The sequence below is a fragment of the Schistocerca cancellata genome, chromosome 1 (genome assembly GCF_023864275.1).
Source record: "Schistocerca cancellata isolate TAMUIC-IGC-003103 chromosome 1, iqSchCanc2.1, whole genome shotgun sequence".
Taxonomy (NCBI): domain Eukaryota; kingdom Metazoa; phylum Arthropoda; class Insecta; order Orthoptera; family Acrididae; genus Schistocerca; species Schistocerca cancellata.
In genome coordinates this window covers 671,970,717-671,986,953 of record NC_064626.1, presented here as the reverse complement: position 1 = coordinate 671,986,953, position 16,237 = coordinate 671,970,717, and the positions used below count along the sequence as shown (strand labels likewise).

The following is a 16,237-nucleotide window of genomic DNA, read 5'->3' as shown; positions in this document are numbered from 1 at the left end:
TATGAAGTACTACTGTTTCAAGTATTTGAAAATTATCATAGATGCAGACATGCAGAACAATTCAACAAAGTTCAATGGCAGAGGCTACAGAAAAGAAATTTTGGAATAGGGAGGGAGTTGCCCTCAAACTTTTAAGGACCAATGTTGCAATATAATTCTAGAAACATTACTCTCTCTTATATAGAGATCTTAAGCAATGACAATGATACTGCAATTAGAGTAAGTAAGGTGTACATATGGGTTATTGACAATCTTCCTCCTCATGTATTATACTTAATGGAAATTGTGATAATGTATTATGCCCCGCAAACCATAGGAGTGACTTGTCAGGGATTTGAACTCCACTTCAGAATGCAAGTCCTCTGTTTTAACCACTGCGCCAGCTTGTTCAATTAGAGCATATACCACAGGGGGAAGCAGGAGAAGAGAGGAGGAGGAGGAGGAGGAGGAGGAGGAGGAGATTTAGTGTTTAACCTCCCGTCGACAACGAGGTCATTAGAGACGGAGCGCAAGCTCGGGTTAGGGAAGGATGGGGAAGGAAATCAGCCATGCCCTTTCAAAGGATCCATCCCGGCATTTGCCTGAAGCAATTTAGGGAAATCACGGAAAACCTAAATCAGGATGGCCGGAGACAGGATTGAACCGTCGTCCTCCCGAATGCGAGTACAGTGTGCAGGAGAAGAGATAAGAATTTAAGAGTAGGGGTGATGGGCACAAGAAGGTGTGGGGAGGAGGAACTGGAAAGGGGAGGGGTGTGTGCAGCAAAGGAAGGCTGTAAAGAAAACAGTACACAGAAGGATAGACGATGTATTCCTGCTCTCCCCCTTACTAACTACATACTACTGCTGATTCCTTAGATGGAATTTACATTTAGTCTCATAGTACAGAATGAGGGGAACACTAATTGTACTATTCTCTCTCTTAATGACCTAGAAACATCAAGATAGAATGTATTGAGCATTTCTGTCAAAAAAGGCCTTTCATTTCCTTGTCTCCTCCCATTGTGCTGTTTTAATACTCAGTGCTTAAACTGTACTTATGATTACAACAGTATAGTTTAATTTAAAAAATTAATGATTGAAATGACAGTTGTTCTTTTCCCCCTCTGCTTTATAATTCTATCAATGTCTTCAGGCAGTAACAGAATGTTAAAACTGGAGAAATGGTCCTCTGTCCCTTCAAGAACACTTTTGTTATGCACCACCTTCAGTTTGTGAAATTCTACCTCAATGGTGGAATTGAATTTTTAGTGTAGATACAATATCACACTTATTTAGAAGTTCAACAAATACACACCGATTACAAAAAATATTTTATTTTCATGTGTTTCCTGTCAAAGTCAGTGTATTATATACTTACAATAAGCGAGGTATCTGTATCAGCCAGCGAATATTATCTGAGTACACATTTCCGTTTATTGCCCATATTGCCAACTTGTCCCATTCATCAGCACTTTTTCCATATATGGACAAACGAAGTTCTGCATTCTGATATTTACTCTCTTCAAGATCTGATGCCACTTCCTGAAACAGTTTCATTCTTATGGTTCTCTGCAGGGATCTTTTATGGTATTAATGTGCTAAATAATGTACACTCTTCATTTAATAAATAAAGAAAATTAGTAGTATAATTATTGATGACCATCAAAATAAAGCGAAAATATTAACAACTATAATCAATACATTATATTTACAAGTTTTACAAGATAATTTCTGTCATCTGCAACAGTAATTATTACAGCTGTATGAGATGGCAATTAAACTATACAAATTGTATATGTTCAATTGTGAAAAAATAAGAGGGGCCGGAAAACAAAGAAGACGACATGTACATCATATTTAACTCAAATCCACTGCCATTTCAAAATGCTGAACAAAACGAGTATTTGAACAATTGCATGAGTTTCAAATAACAATAATAATAATAATAATAATAATAATCCACACATTCTTTGTTAGTTCTTTTCCATTAGAAAATTCCATATGAAAGTAGTACCAATAAGTACCCATATTGGATAACTACTGTAATAGCATTCAGTGTCACACAGGACTCAAGAACTGTGTCAAGGTATGAAGAATAGTCATATGATAGTTAAAATATTTTACTATAGACAGTCCTACAAATTGCTCAAAATGTCCAAGCTAAAACAATACAGTACACCAAGAGTGAAGGTAGGTCTTAGAGACAAAATGAAATTATATGATCAATTGTGAATGAAGTATCACAGCAGAAGGTGGGTGTGGTCAACATATTATATATCTTTTATGGGAGAACTAAAGAATTGGTGGTTCAATTGAGACAGATAGATATTTAACAGCCACTTTCTGTCAATACTTAACAAGTTAAATCAAAATTGGAAGGAAAATCAGCATTGGCCATATTTTGTTGTTTTATTGTCAGCAAAATCGATTTTCGGTCACTTAGTGACCGTCCTCAGTGCTGTAATATACAATTAAAATTGGTAGGCACTGGTATCAAGCTACAACCACACCCAGTCTTTTAATTTTGTTTTATTTCTCTCCTTTCCGCTACTTACCCTCCGTACCTTCTCTCCTGCCCTCCGTATACTCTGCAACACTTCACTGTCCGCTACTCCCACCATACTAACCCTCCCCCTCCCCAACCCAGCCTCTTCCTTACCCCCACCCAGTCGCCACTCCCATCATGCACTGGTGCTGCTGTTCGCAGTGTGGTTTCAGCTCTCCGAGACTGCAGGCGCACAGTTGTTAAGAAGCGTGTGCACGTGCACGCGCAGCTGACAAAAGCTGAAAGCTTCAATTGTGTGAATCTTTTTGTTGTGTGTATTGTGACTCAGCATCTCCGCTATATGGTGAGTAGCAGCTTTCCTTCCCTGGTACTGTTAAACTACATCCTGGATTTTCCATTGTTTCTTTTTTAATGTGGAAAACAAGGACTAACTAGGTGCAAGAAAGTGCTCCTTAACAACTGTGCTATTGTCAAATGGTCTTGCACATTTCATCAGTACTTCTGATATACAAAATGATGCAATATTTGATGAAAGGCTTTTTTGTAGAGGTTTTACAAAGGAAACCACTGCTGTGATTATACTTTACTTTTAAGACTAGAAAGTTTCTTCCTCCTAACTCCCTACCAACAGCTAGTTCCGATTCGATGTCTCTGTGAGTTGTTCTAAAATGGCATTCAATATTTCACTTTTTGGGTATGGCAAAAGTATTATTGACAAACTGCCTATTGGCTTCTGTCTCGGGTTCTTCGGCCGATGTTCATCTAATGATGTCAGACTTATACACCCACCCTTTTGTGTTTTAAGAAAAAACTGTTCCTACCACCATGGAAATGATATGTTTTCCTGGGTTTAGCTGCACTCATTTTTCACAAACATGTTACTGGGTAACTTGGCACGCAGACTCCTAATTCTGATTGGTAACACTCGGCAGCGATCAGGGAACTTATACATCATAATGATTTGGAGATGTCTATTGCCATCTGTATGGCACACTACTTGCTGGTGTTGGCTGCATTGTCACTGAGTTGTGCTGTTTCTGTGATGTGTATTATTGTGCTATTTTGATCAGGATTGTTTCAGAAATGAGAAATGAGGCAGTTATTTGAGAATACAAACAACAGTCTCAGGTTCGATAACTGATCATTACCTCCACTGCGACCATTGTTGTTTCGTGGCAAAACAGAGGTTTGTGTGGCCTACTGGAGGAGGAGCTGATTCTCCCTTACATCACATACTGTTGAAACAAATCTTGTTAATACAAAAATGTACTAAATTTCATTTATGATCTATGTGGTGATGAAATGATTGTGCTGTATGAGAACTACATCATAAAACATAAATATAATTTTACAGACTGTGTATAGTGAAAACCTGCAAAGATTACATCTAAATGTTATTCACTTTTTAAAACAAAAGCAGGCAAGTGAGGTCTTCCTGTTCTGAAGTTCACTTTACTATCTCTTGTGTTTCTTTAGTGAAGAGAGATATGGATAATTGCTCTGGGTAATATTGAATAGTACATTAACTTTCTTATAATCTGCCTGCACTAATTTGTAGAATCCTCTAAAATATGCTAATGTGGTTTATGAGTTTTAATATTTCAGGTCTTTGTATCAGAATTGTGCACACATTGATTGGAAGCAAAATGGCTGATAGCTTATTACATTGGGTCATTTCACTATTACGTACATACAAACTCAAACCCTTGTGTTAGTTTCCTACAGAATCTTAATTAATATTTTTTGCCACCTTGTGCATGGAAGCAATATAACATTTTTTTCACAGTCAGTGCTTTAAAACAATGACAATGCACATTAGCCACCAGGGCCTGAAACATTGACAACATCAAAATTGCAATGGCATAAGTTAAATAACAAAATGAATGAGATTCAACCAAATAATTAATTTTCCAAATGCCAGTGGGGAAGGTAGGAAGGATACTTTAATTGCACCTTCTCCCACAGCACACCCTGATCATTCTCCTCGCTTGCTGCAACTCCTGCTCACAACATACCATGTTGCAGTTCACGAGTAGTAACCTCACCATGCAGGAGGATAGACTGTTGCTTGACAAGAGTGTTAAAGGTGGTGAAACGCAGCTGGAAACAAGTAAAGACGATGATGTCACATCTGCCTACAAATACCGTGTGAAACATTCATTGTCAGCAACTGGTGTTTTACAAAAACATCTCATTTACACAGATTTCTAATGAAGGTTTTGAAAGACTGACTCAAAGCTGTTGAAATTGGCCAGACAGTCTTGCAATTGGCCAGTCAGTCATGATCAATGGGTTCAGCACCCCCACTATACATGCTCTTGTCTTGAGCTTTGAGCTAAAAGTTTCAGTTTCCTCATGAAGATATGACACTACTGCTTCTTTATGTATTTCACTGAAAATATAAATGTTTTTACTTGTTTTAATTGGCCTTTTGTATTGAATTAGTAATTATTGCTACAACTGCCTCATGGTCAATAATAACAAAGAGATAGAGGGGCTGGCCAGTACTTATCTCAGCTCAGTACAGCCAATAGATACACAAAACAGAACAGAAAATTTACATTCCTAGCTTTCGGAACTTTGTTCCTTCATCAGGGAGGAGAGAGGGGAAAAAAGGGAAGAAGGGAAAGTGGATTCAGTTACTCACAACCCAGGTTATGAGCAACAAGGAAAGGTAAAGAGGGAGGGTAGCAAGGATGGAGGCATGGTTGTCAGAGGGAAGCCAAAGATATTCTACTGTTAAGTACTGTGCCAGCTTCAAACCAAAGAGGATGCATGCAGAAGTAAAGAGGTATATAGTATAAAGATAAACACAACTATGTAGGATGAAAAGATGTGTGAATGGCTGTTAGCCATCTTTATACTATACTATCTTTATGCTATATACTATCTGTATACTATATACTATCTTTATACTATATACCTCTTTACTTCTGCACACATCCTCTTTGATTTGAAGCTGGCACAGTACTTAACAGTAGAATATCTTTGGCTTCCCTCTGACAACCATGCCTACATCCTTGCTACCCTCCCTGTTTACCTTTCCCTGTTGCTTCATAAACTGCATTGTGAGTAACTGAATCCACTTTCCCTTCTTCCCTTTTTTCCCCTCTCTCCTCCCTGATGAAGGAACAAAGTTCCGAAAGTTAGAAATGTAAATTTTCTGTTCTGTTTTGTGTATCTATCGGCTGTACTGAGCTGAGGTAAGTACTGGCCAGCCCCTCTATCTCTTTGTTAGTAATTGTTTCACATCTTTATATGAGATTTTCCATTAATCATTTAGATCACCTTCATGGTCAATAATACCAGTTTCAATGCAGACACACTCATTCTCAAAGAAGTCCAGTCTGGTGGTTGCCATTAGATCCAATAAATTTCCATCACAAGTGGCATTTCAGACTATCTGTTACAGGTAGTTTAAAAGAGAAAGTATTAGTGATGTTTTCACAGGATATCTCATTACAACCACCAGTAACAAAACTGTAATTATTCCAATTGATTTTGATGATGAAAGTCTCCCCAATGATTACAATCTGATTGGGAGACTAATGAGGAAACCTCAGTTCATTAGTATGTAAATGTTCAGTTACATCAGGAGATGAGTCTAGTGGGTGACAAAAGGATCCAATGGTAAATTTTGTGCCCACTCCTGATACTGAGTCTTGCCCAAACAATCACCTTCAGCTTCAATTTCTATCTCAGTGGATTTTAGTTTCTTGTCTATTGTGACAAATACACCACCTCCTTTACCCATTAGCCTATCCTTTCAATATAAACTTAAATTTTCCCCAAAAAACTCACTGTTTTTGAGGAGCAATTCAAAATATGGCCTTTTTTGCAAATGATTTGGCAGTTAACTACTAGGTTTTTAATACTCTTCTTGTGGGTGGCATACTTTTGGATTTTACACTAATAGTTCTGGGTCTCCTACAGCTGATGTTATCTGGACTGGATGGAGAATTACCGAGTTCATTCGAGTCAGATCCAGGGGGTTACAATTAGGTGTGGGAACATTGCTGCAAATTATGAACTGCTTTGAAACTCCATGAGCAAGGCTGATACTCTCAATCTTCTCTGCCAGTTGCTGCAATGACCCAAGAATGACCTCAGAGCCTAGATGTCAGGCACCATTTGCCACAGTATATGCCACAATTTGCAGCTGATTGCACGCTGTTTTCTTAATGGCTACCAGAACAGCCTCTTCAGCATGTTGAATGACACCCCCAGAGTGTAAACAGTATTCTTTCTCATTCCTTGCTACTGTTTCACTAAGGGGTACCATTATTTGCCACACATATCAACTGTTGACAATTATTAGACCCCTATCCTTTTACATTTGCTTTATCTTATCACAGGACTCAGCATATTTCCTAACAGTTTAACCAAATATCACTGGCTCAATTTCAGTTTTAGTGGAAGGCAGCATCTCTAACTTGTTTGGTGTTGGCTGTAACATTATCAGTTCTCCCTTGTCCCTGTCTCCCCTGGACAGGGCACCTAGATCTACCATTGACATGTCACTCACAAGTAGTGACAGATTCTATACTTCCTGTAAAAGGACAAGTGTCCACAGGAGAAGATAGTACTTTAAGTACAGTTGGTATTTCTGGTACAGGACTCCTCGTAGCCACCCCAGCATAGCCACCTGTAATTGTTTCCAATCACTTGATAGTAGTCAGAGCAATCTCTAGCTGCTTATGAACAGCAACTAACTCATCCCATGCCTCAGAACAGCATACACAGTTGTGCAGTATTGTGGCTGATACAATATTTTACAGAACAGAAACAAATTACTTTAAACTAAGCTGGCTGATTCTCCTTTGATGGTTCTGATAACCTACGCATATTAAAAACAGCCTTTTAGAACTAAATTGATTTACACCCAAAACAATATATCTATAATTACAATTTTGGTATAAATTTATCTGCTTTTCTGAAATGTTTTTTAGGTTATGTTCAATAATAAATTTGACAATAGGATTAAATTATGATAAATGCAGAAAATACACAAAAATACACACTGCTGCTGAAAGAGGAAACCAATGTGACACATTGTCTGAGTTATTTATCATAATTGTCAATCACAAATGCTGATTTACTATGACATAAGTTTATACAGAAAACTCATAACTTAACAAAAATCACAAAAATTTACAAGTGTCAGAACATTCTCAAAAGTGTATCCTTTTTCACATATATATACAATGAAATTAGGGAATGATTGTTTTTCAATGAGGATATCATTGCCAAAAATTTCTAAAAAGTGCAAATTATGTTTACAATTATGACATAGTATGTTTTTTTTTACCATTCAGAAATACACGAATATATCTTGACACACATGAGCACTGACCTAATTCATAAAAGATTATGCAAATGACATGAATGATAAGACGAATTTCGAATCAGAACCATATGGCATGCACGACCTCTCTCACAAAGGAAAATTTGGCAGTTGTGTTATATATGTACATAAACAAGTGACTACACTGTTTTTTTTATTTCACTGAATTTGTTACACCTTTTACAATGGTGAGCCAAAGACAGACACTGCAGCATCAGTTTGCCACAGTCAAAATGACAGAAACTGTGGGGCAACAACAAAGCAAGTCTTCAGTTTGGGACAGTTATCAATCTCTACATATTTACTCCAACACAGAATGTGAATCTAACATGGACTCATTGCTTAGGGACTGCATTATTCTGCACACTGCTAACATTTCATGAACTATTGTACTGAAAAGTGTGCAGCATTTTGCAGGTATCATTTTCAACAGGCTTCCAGCAAGCTCAAAGTATTTGAGTGATGTTTAAATCTAAACTAAAAAGGTTTCCTTGGGGCGCATCCCTTTCAGTCTTTACAGAATTTCATTGCAGTACTTTAAAGCTCTTCATTGTGATGTGTAACTTATTTTTAAATAATATCACAAAACAATAGTGTATTTGCTATCATGTTTTTTTAAATTTCTTTAGTTTCTTTTTAATTTTATAATTTTTATCAGTATTCTCTCAGTAAAGAGTGTGTTGTTGTTTGATTTATACCACCATCTTTTTTTGTGTACAATTCTTTTGCTTAAAATGATATACTTTTTCAGACTTTCATATTTCTGCCAATCGTATTATCACAGTTCACAATGTCCTCTGTTTTGTTTGTTTTTCCTGCTTTCAAATACTAGCAAATAGAAGCTTCCCATGCAATGGAACTGATCGGTGGTCAATTTTTGTTATGGTCCGTACTTCTCAATTCACAAACAATTGGCATACCTGATACATACAAATGCTCAGAGTACCTCGTACACGTAGACGACCAGCCCACTTGACACACAGACATTTCTCCAAGATCATAAAAATACACTGATGAGAAAAACTTAGCTGCACCTTGCCACCTGTAAAACGACATCAGGGCCAAATGCAACCCTGACAAGATGCACATGTTGAAGCAGTACAGTGTCACACTAATTCTGACTGGTGAGCATATCGTGTTCAATGATTTGAAGATCTATACGCTCATGGAACATTATGCCTCCCCACACCATAACGCCTGGACTGGCAAAACGATCATGTTTGACAAGGTTCCTCTTACAATACACAGACACGTCAAGCAGTGTGAAAAATGACCATTTTGGTGATTCATTTGTTATGGTGTGGGGAGGCATGACATTGCATGGCCATACTAACCCCAAAATCTTCAAACACAGTACACTGACCAGCCATCATTATTGTGACACTGTAGTCCTAACCCGTATGCATCTTTTAAAGGGGGTATTTGGCCCCGACTTCATTTTTATGGATGACAATGTGTGAACTGCACAGGTGGAGAAGCTCTTGGTTTTAGAAGCCATTCAGTTTTGGGAAGACATATTGCAGCACATTCACATGCATTAACGACCAGCAAGTAGCTGTCAACCATGCTGTTGGAGGAATGGAATGCCCTACCAGAAGAGGTCTTACTAACTACATGGTCAGCATGAGAGCACACTGCAGAGCATTCACTGCCATCACGGTGATCACATATCCTATTAAGAACCATGTCCCGCCTTTTGTAATGTCCAGGGGACTATCGTGAAATATGGTGACTTCAGTGTCATTATTATCTTTGAATAGAAGTGTCATTTCTATTCGACTCATTGTGTATTTCTTTAATATACCTTCTACACTGTGCTGTAGCAATTATTTCCATATATAATCCAAGTTTCATAGAGTTACGTTACTTGGCAGTGATACATCATGCAAAAGTTACCTTTGTCCAAAAGTTTTGAACAGCAGTGTATTCGCTTCTTATCTATGAGTAAACAAATAATAAAGTATTACCTTATTTATATTTAACTATCTGCACTCAGCCACACATTACTGTGGCTCAGAAAACAAAGAAAAGAGAAAGCATGTTTCTAACAATGTAAGGGAATTGTATGTAAATCCTAATCGCCTTCTCCCCTATCTCTATCTCTATCTCTCCCCCCCCCCCCCCCCCACCTTATCCTCCCACTCTCCCTGCATTTCCTTCTGCCTCCGCCCCCCCCCCCCTCAAATCTGTCTGTCACCTCCTCCACCCTTTCTCTGCCCATCTTCTCCATCCCCCCCTCTCTCGTCCTTTCCACCCTCCATATCCACTGCCTCCCACCACTCTGCCCATCTCCTACTCTCTCTTAATTTGAGCCAACAATTAAGAAAAAAAAACAACAATTCTTGTTTATTGTTATTGCAAATTCAGATTTTCTAGCAATATTCTAATCATATACCTTAACTACAACTTTCCTGTTTGCCAAGAATGTGCCACTATTGTATATATATTTATATACACTGATGACTCAAAACAACATGATCACCTGCTTAATAGCTTGTTTGTCCATCTTTGAAACAAAATACATCACTGATTCTGCCTATCAGGAATCTGAAAGTTTGTTGGCAGATGTGTGGAGGTATGTAGCATTAGATTTCTATGCCCGTGTCATGTAATTCGCATAGGTAACGGGTCACTGATTTGCATGCACAGTGATAGCACCCCACAGTGACCCAGATAGGTTCCAAGAATTTACATCAGTCATATTTGGTCCCCAATACATCAACATGAGTTTACTATCATGCTCCTCAAACTGAGACAACAGAAATTACACTGCTGAAAGAGGACATTGCTGTTGCAGAAGACATTTAGCATGAAGGGATTCAAGTGGTTTGCAGCTGTCAGCTCGTCATCTACGAGGTGCATTCAAGTTCTAAGGCCTCCGATTTTTTTCTAATTAACTACTCATCCGAAATCGATGAAACTGGCGTTACTTCTAGACGTAATCGCCCTGCAGACGTACACATTTTTCACAACGCTGACGCCATGATTCCATGGCAGCGTCGAAGGCTTCTTTAGGAGTCTGTTTTGACCACTGGAAAATCGCTGAGGCAATAGCAGCATGGCTGGTGAATGTGCGGCCACGGAGAGTGTCTTTCATTGTTGGAAAAATCCAAAAGTCACTAAGAGCCAGGTCAGGTGAGTAGGGAGCATGAGGAATCACTTCAAAGTTGTTGTCACGAAGAAACTGTTGCGTAATGTTAGCTCGATGTGCGGGTGCGTTGTCTTGGTGAAACAGCACACGCGCAGCCCTTCCCGGACGTTTTTGTTGCAGTGCAGGAAGGAACTTGTTCTTCAAAACATTTTTGTAGGATGCACCTGTTACCGTAGTGCCCTTTGGAACGCAATGGTTAAGAACTACGCCCTCGCTGTCCCAGAAAACGGACACCATCATTTTTTCAGCACTGGCAGTTACCCAAAATTTTTTTGGTGGCGGTGAATCTGTGTGCTTCCATTAAGCTGACTGGTGTTTTGTTTCTGGATTGAAAAATGGCATCCACGTCTCATCCATTGTCACAACCGATGAAAAGAAAGTCCCATTCATGCTGTCATTGCGCGTCAACACTGCTTGGCAACATGCCACACGGGCAGCCATGTGGTCGTCCGTCAGCATTTGTGGCACCCACCTGGATGACACTTTTCGCATTTTCAGGTCGTCATGCAGGATTGTGTGCACAGAACCCACAGAAATGCCAACTCTGGAGGCGATCTGTTCAACAGTCATTCGGCGATCCCCCAAAACAATTCTCTCCACTTTCTCGATCATGTCATCAGACCGGCTTGTGCGAGCCCGAGGTTGTTTCGATTTGTTGTCACATGATGTTCTGCCTTCATTAAACTGTCGCACCCACGAACGCACTTTTGACACATCCATAACTCCATCACCACATGTCTCCTTCAACTGTCGATGAATTTCAATTAGTTTCACACCACGCAAATTCAGAAAACGAATGATTGCAGTCTGTTCAAGTAAGGAAAACGTCGCCATTTTAAGTATTTAAAACAGTTCTCATTCTTGCCGATGGCGGTAAAATTCCATCTGCCGTAAGGTGCTGCCATCTCTGGGACGTATTGACAATGAACGCGGCCTCATTTTAAAACAATGCGCATGTTTCTATCTCTTTCCAGTCCGGAGAAAAAAAATCTGAGGCCTTAGAACTTGAATGCACCTCGTATTACTATCACAGATCCCATGCAAGTGCACGAGAATGTCTCCCATAGCATAATACAAATTCTAGCAGCCTGTGTCCATGTGAACAGGTAGAGGTAGTCTGTTGCGGAGCTCCGTGTTCAACAGTGTACAATGGACACGGTTTTCTGAAACACTTGTACATGATCCAGTACCGTTTTATTTCACCAAAGATGACACAGACAGAGCAGGCAAGCCTTCAAACTCCAATCCATATTGTGTGGAGAGCTGTGTACGTCTAACCATTTAACAACTAATCATAGTGTCACTGGCCTTCTACCCCTTGATGCTCACAACAGTAGCATGTCAACATTTGACCATCTTCATCATTTCTGAGATACTCATTCACAGACTTTGCATAATAATAATCTGCTCTTTGTCAAAGTTACTTATCTCAATGGATTTCCCATATTGCAGTCCATATCTTTGCTAAGGTGATATCCCATCTGTACTTTTGTTACCACGTCACGTGCTCACAATGCCACCAGGCAGCATCGTACATTGTGGTGGGTAGTGGTCATACTGTTTTGGTTTATCAGTGTATATTTAAAAAAATGCAGAGCTTGTGTGTCCACGCATTTATTACAGTAATATGTAAAAATTTGAGGTGAATCTGTCAAGCACTGTTAGAAATTTTTGGTAATGATGTTTCACCTTTATGTACTACATATATATTACATGTGTTAAAAATATATAGCCTATGTCCATCTGAATGTTTTCATATCTAACAATGGAAAATCCAGGATGGAATAATGACAGTATGAAACGGGTAGTTGTTACTCACCATATAGCGGAGATGCTGAGTTGCAGATACATACAACAAAAAGACTATCAAAGAAATCTTTCAGCTAAACTGTCCTTCACCAGTGCGCGCACACACGCGTGCACGCACACACACACGCGCACGCACGCATGTGACCACAGTCTAGCTGCCTTGCCATACACTGTTTGGCAATCTTTTTGTTGCACCTACCTGCAACTCAGCATCTCTACTATATAATAAATAGCAACTATACTTTTCATAATATTGTCATATATATTCACATTCAATGTTACATCAAATTTTTGAAGTAATCAGTGAAGAACTTTTAGTGCATTAGGATTTTGAACAAACAAACTCCATATTTTTATTTATGTAGATGTAATTGTTCATTTGTTCAAAATCATAATCTGCAGAAGTTCTTCACCTATGCCTTGAAATTTTGACAACATTGAAATCTAATATGTGCATGCTCTTATATAGTTACGGGAATGTCATATGGTCAATGTGGTGCTCCAGTAAATATATACACTCCTGGAAATTGAAATAAGAACACCATGAATTCATTGTCCCAGGAAGGGGAAACGTTATTGACACATTCCTGGGGTCAGATACATCACATGATCACACTGACAGAACCACAGGCACATAGACACAGGCAACAGAGCATGCACAATGTCGGCACTAGTACAGTGTATATCCACCTTTCGCAGCAATGCAGGCTGCTATTCTCCCATGGAGATGATCGTAGAGATGCTGGATGTAGTCCTGTGGAACGGCTTGCCATGCCATATCCACAAGGCGCCTCAGTTGGACCAGCGTTCGTGCTGGACGTGCAGACCGAGTGAGAGGACACTTCATCCAGTCCCAAACATGCTCAATGGGGGACAGATCCAGAAATCTTGCTGGCCAGGGTAGTTGACTTACACCTTCTAGAGCACGTTGGGTGGCACGGGATACATGCGGACGTGCATTGTCCTGTTGGAACAGCAAGTTCCCTTGGCAGTCTAGGAATGGTAGAACGATGGGTTCGATGACGGTTTGGATGTACCGTGCACTACTCAGTGTCCCCTCGACGATCACCAGTGGTGTACGGCCAGTGTAGGAGATCGCTCCCCACACCATGATGCCGGGTGTTGGCCCTGTGTGCCTCGGTCGTATGCAGTCCTGATTGTGGTGCTCACCTGCACGGCGCCAAACACGCATACGACCATCATTGGCACCAAGGCAGAAGCGACTCTCATCGCTGAAGACGACACGTCTCCATTCGTCCCTCCATTCACGCCTGTAGCGACACCACTGGAGGCGGGCTGCACGATGTTGGGGCGTGAGCGGAAGACGGCCTAACGGTGTGCGGGACCGTAGCCCAGCTTCATGGAGACGGTTGCGAATGGTCCTCGCCGATACCCCAGGAGCAACAGTGTCCCTAATTTGCTGGGATGTGGCGGTGCGGTCCCCTACGGCACTGCGTAGGATCCTACGGTCTTGGCGTGCATCCGTGCGTCGCTGCGGTCCGGTCCCAGGTCGACGGGCACGTGCACCTTCCGCCGACCACTGGCGACAACATCGATGTACTGTGGAGACCTCACGCCCCACGTGTTGAGCAATTCGGCGGTACGTCCACCCGGCCTCCCGCATGCCCACTATACGCCCTCGCTCAAAGTCCGTCAACTGCACATACGGTTCACGTCCACGCTGTCGCGGCATGCTGCCAGTGTTAAAGACTGCGATGGAGCTCCGTATGCCATGGCAAACTGGCTGACACTGACGGCGGCGGTGCACAAATGCTGCGCAGCTAGCGCCATTCGACGGCCAACACCGCGGTTCCTGGTGTGTCCGCTGTGCCGTGCGTGTGATCATTGCTTGTACAGCCCTCTCGCAGTGTCCGGAGCAAGTATGGTGGGTCTGACACACCGGTGTCAATGTGTGCTTTTTCCCATTTCCAAGAGTGTATAAAGACATGTGAATATTCAAATGCAATGTTGTTTTAAAATTTTAAAGGAATTGGTGAAGAATCTTTGGAGAGACACGATTTTGAACAAATGCATGATTATGATTTTATTTATGTAGATTTCAAAAATATAAAGACAGAAAATCTAGAAGTTTATGGTTTTTCAAAAGCCACTTTATTATTATTATTATTATTATTTTCTTTACTTTCTCAGACTGTTAAGTCTGGTTAAAAATGGAACGTGACGCGGACCTCGGTCAAGCGCGACTTCCTTGTAACTGTATGGTATATGTTATATTGCATTTAGGAACTTTCGGTTCATTGAACATGTATCAATAATTATAGATTTTTGTAGCTGTATATATATGTTTGGATGTAGCTGTATTGCATTGATGTACTGGTGGATATTGTGAGGTATGACTCCTGTAGTTGATAGTATAATTGGGATAATGTCGACTTTATCCTGATGCCACATGTCCTTGACTTCCTCAGCCAGTTGGATGTATTTTTCAATTTTTTCTCCTGTTTTCTTCTGTATATTTGTTGTGTTGGGTATGGATATTTCAATTAGTTGTGTTAATTTCTTCTTTTTATTGGTGAGTATGATGTCAGGCTTGTTATGTGGTGTTGTTTTATCTGTTATAATGGTTCTGTTCCAGTATAATTTGTATTCATCATTCTCCAGTACATTTTGTGGTGTGTACTTGTATGTGGGAACGTGTTGTTTTATTAGTTTATGTTTTATGGCAAGTTGTTGATGTATTATTTTTGCTACATTGTCATGTCTTCTGGGGTATTCTGTATTTGCTAGTATTGTACATCCGCTTGTGATGTGATCTACTGTTTCTATTTGTTGTTTGCAAAGTCTGCATTTATCTGTTGTGGTATTGGGATCTTTAATAATATGCTTGCTGTAATATCTGGTGTTTATTGTTTGATCCTGTATTGCGATCATGAATCCTTCCGTCTCACTGTATATATTGCCGTTTCTTAGCCATGTGTTGGATGCGTCTAAATCTATGTGTGGCTGTGTTAGATGATACGGGTGCTTGCCGTGTAGTGTTTTCTTTTTCCAATTTACTTTCTTTGTATCTGTTGATGTTATGTGATCTAAAGGGTTGTAGAAGTGGTTATGAAATTGCAATGGTGTAGCTGATGTATTTATATGAGTGATTGCTTTGTGTATTTTGCTAGTTTCTGCTCGTTCTAGAAAGAATTTTCTTAAATTGTCTACCTGTCCATAATGTAGGTTTTTTATATCTATAAATCCCCTTCCACCTTCCTTTCTGCTTAATGTGAATCTTTCTGTTGCTGAATGTATGTGATGTATTCTATATTTGTGGCATTGTGATCGTGTAAGTGTATTGAGTGCTTCTAGGTCTGTGTCACTCCATTTCACTACTCCAAATGAGTAGGTCAATACTGGTATAGCATAAGTATTTATAGCTTTTGTCTTGTTTCTTGCTGTCAATTCTGTTTTCAGTATTTTTGTTAGTCTTTGTCTATATT

The 16,237-nt window shown here is 39.9% G+C and overlaps 1 protein-coding gene across 4 annotated transcripts in view; it reads right to left on the bottom strand.

Annotated features, from left to right (window-relative positions):
• Positions 1–16,237, bottom strand: part of LOC126183905 (AMP deaminase 2) — a 450,522-nt gene that overhangs the window by 85,775 nt on the left and 348,510 nt on the right. For all 4 annotated transcript variants that reach the window (XM_049926251.1, XM_049926258.1, XM_049926265.1 and 1 more), the window contains one exon: positions 1,360–1,523. In XM_049926251.1, the coding sequence (XP_049782208.1) occupies positions 1,360–1,523 (164 nt within the window). The remainder of the gene's footprint in view (positions 1–1,359; positions 1,524–16,237) is intronic.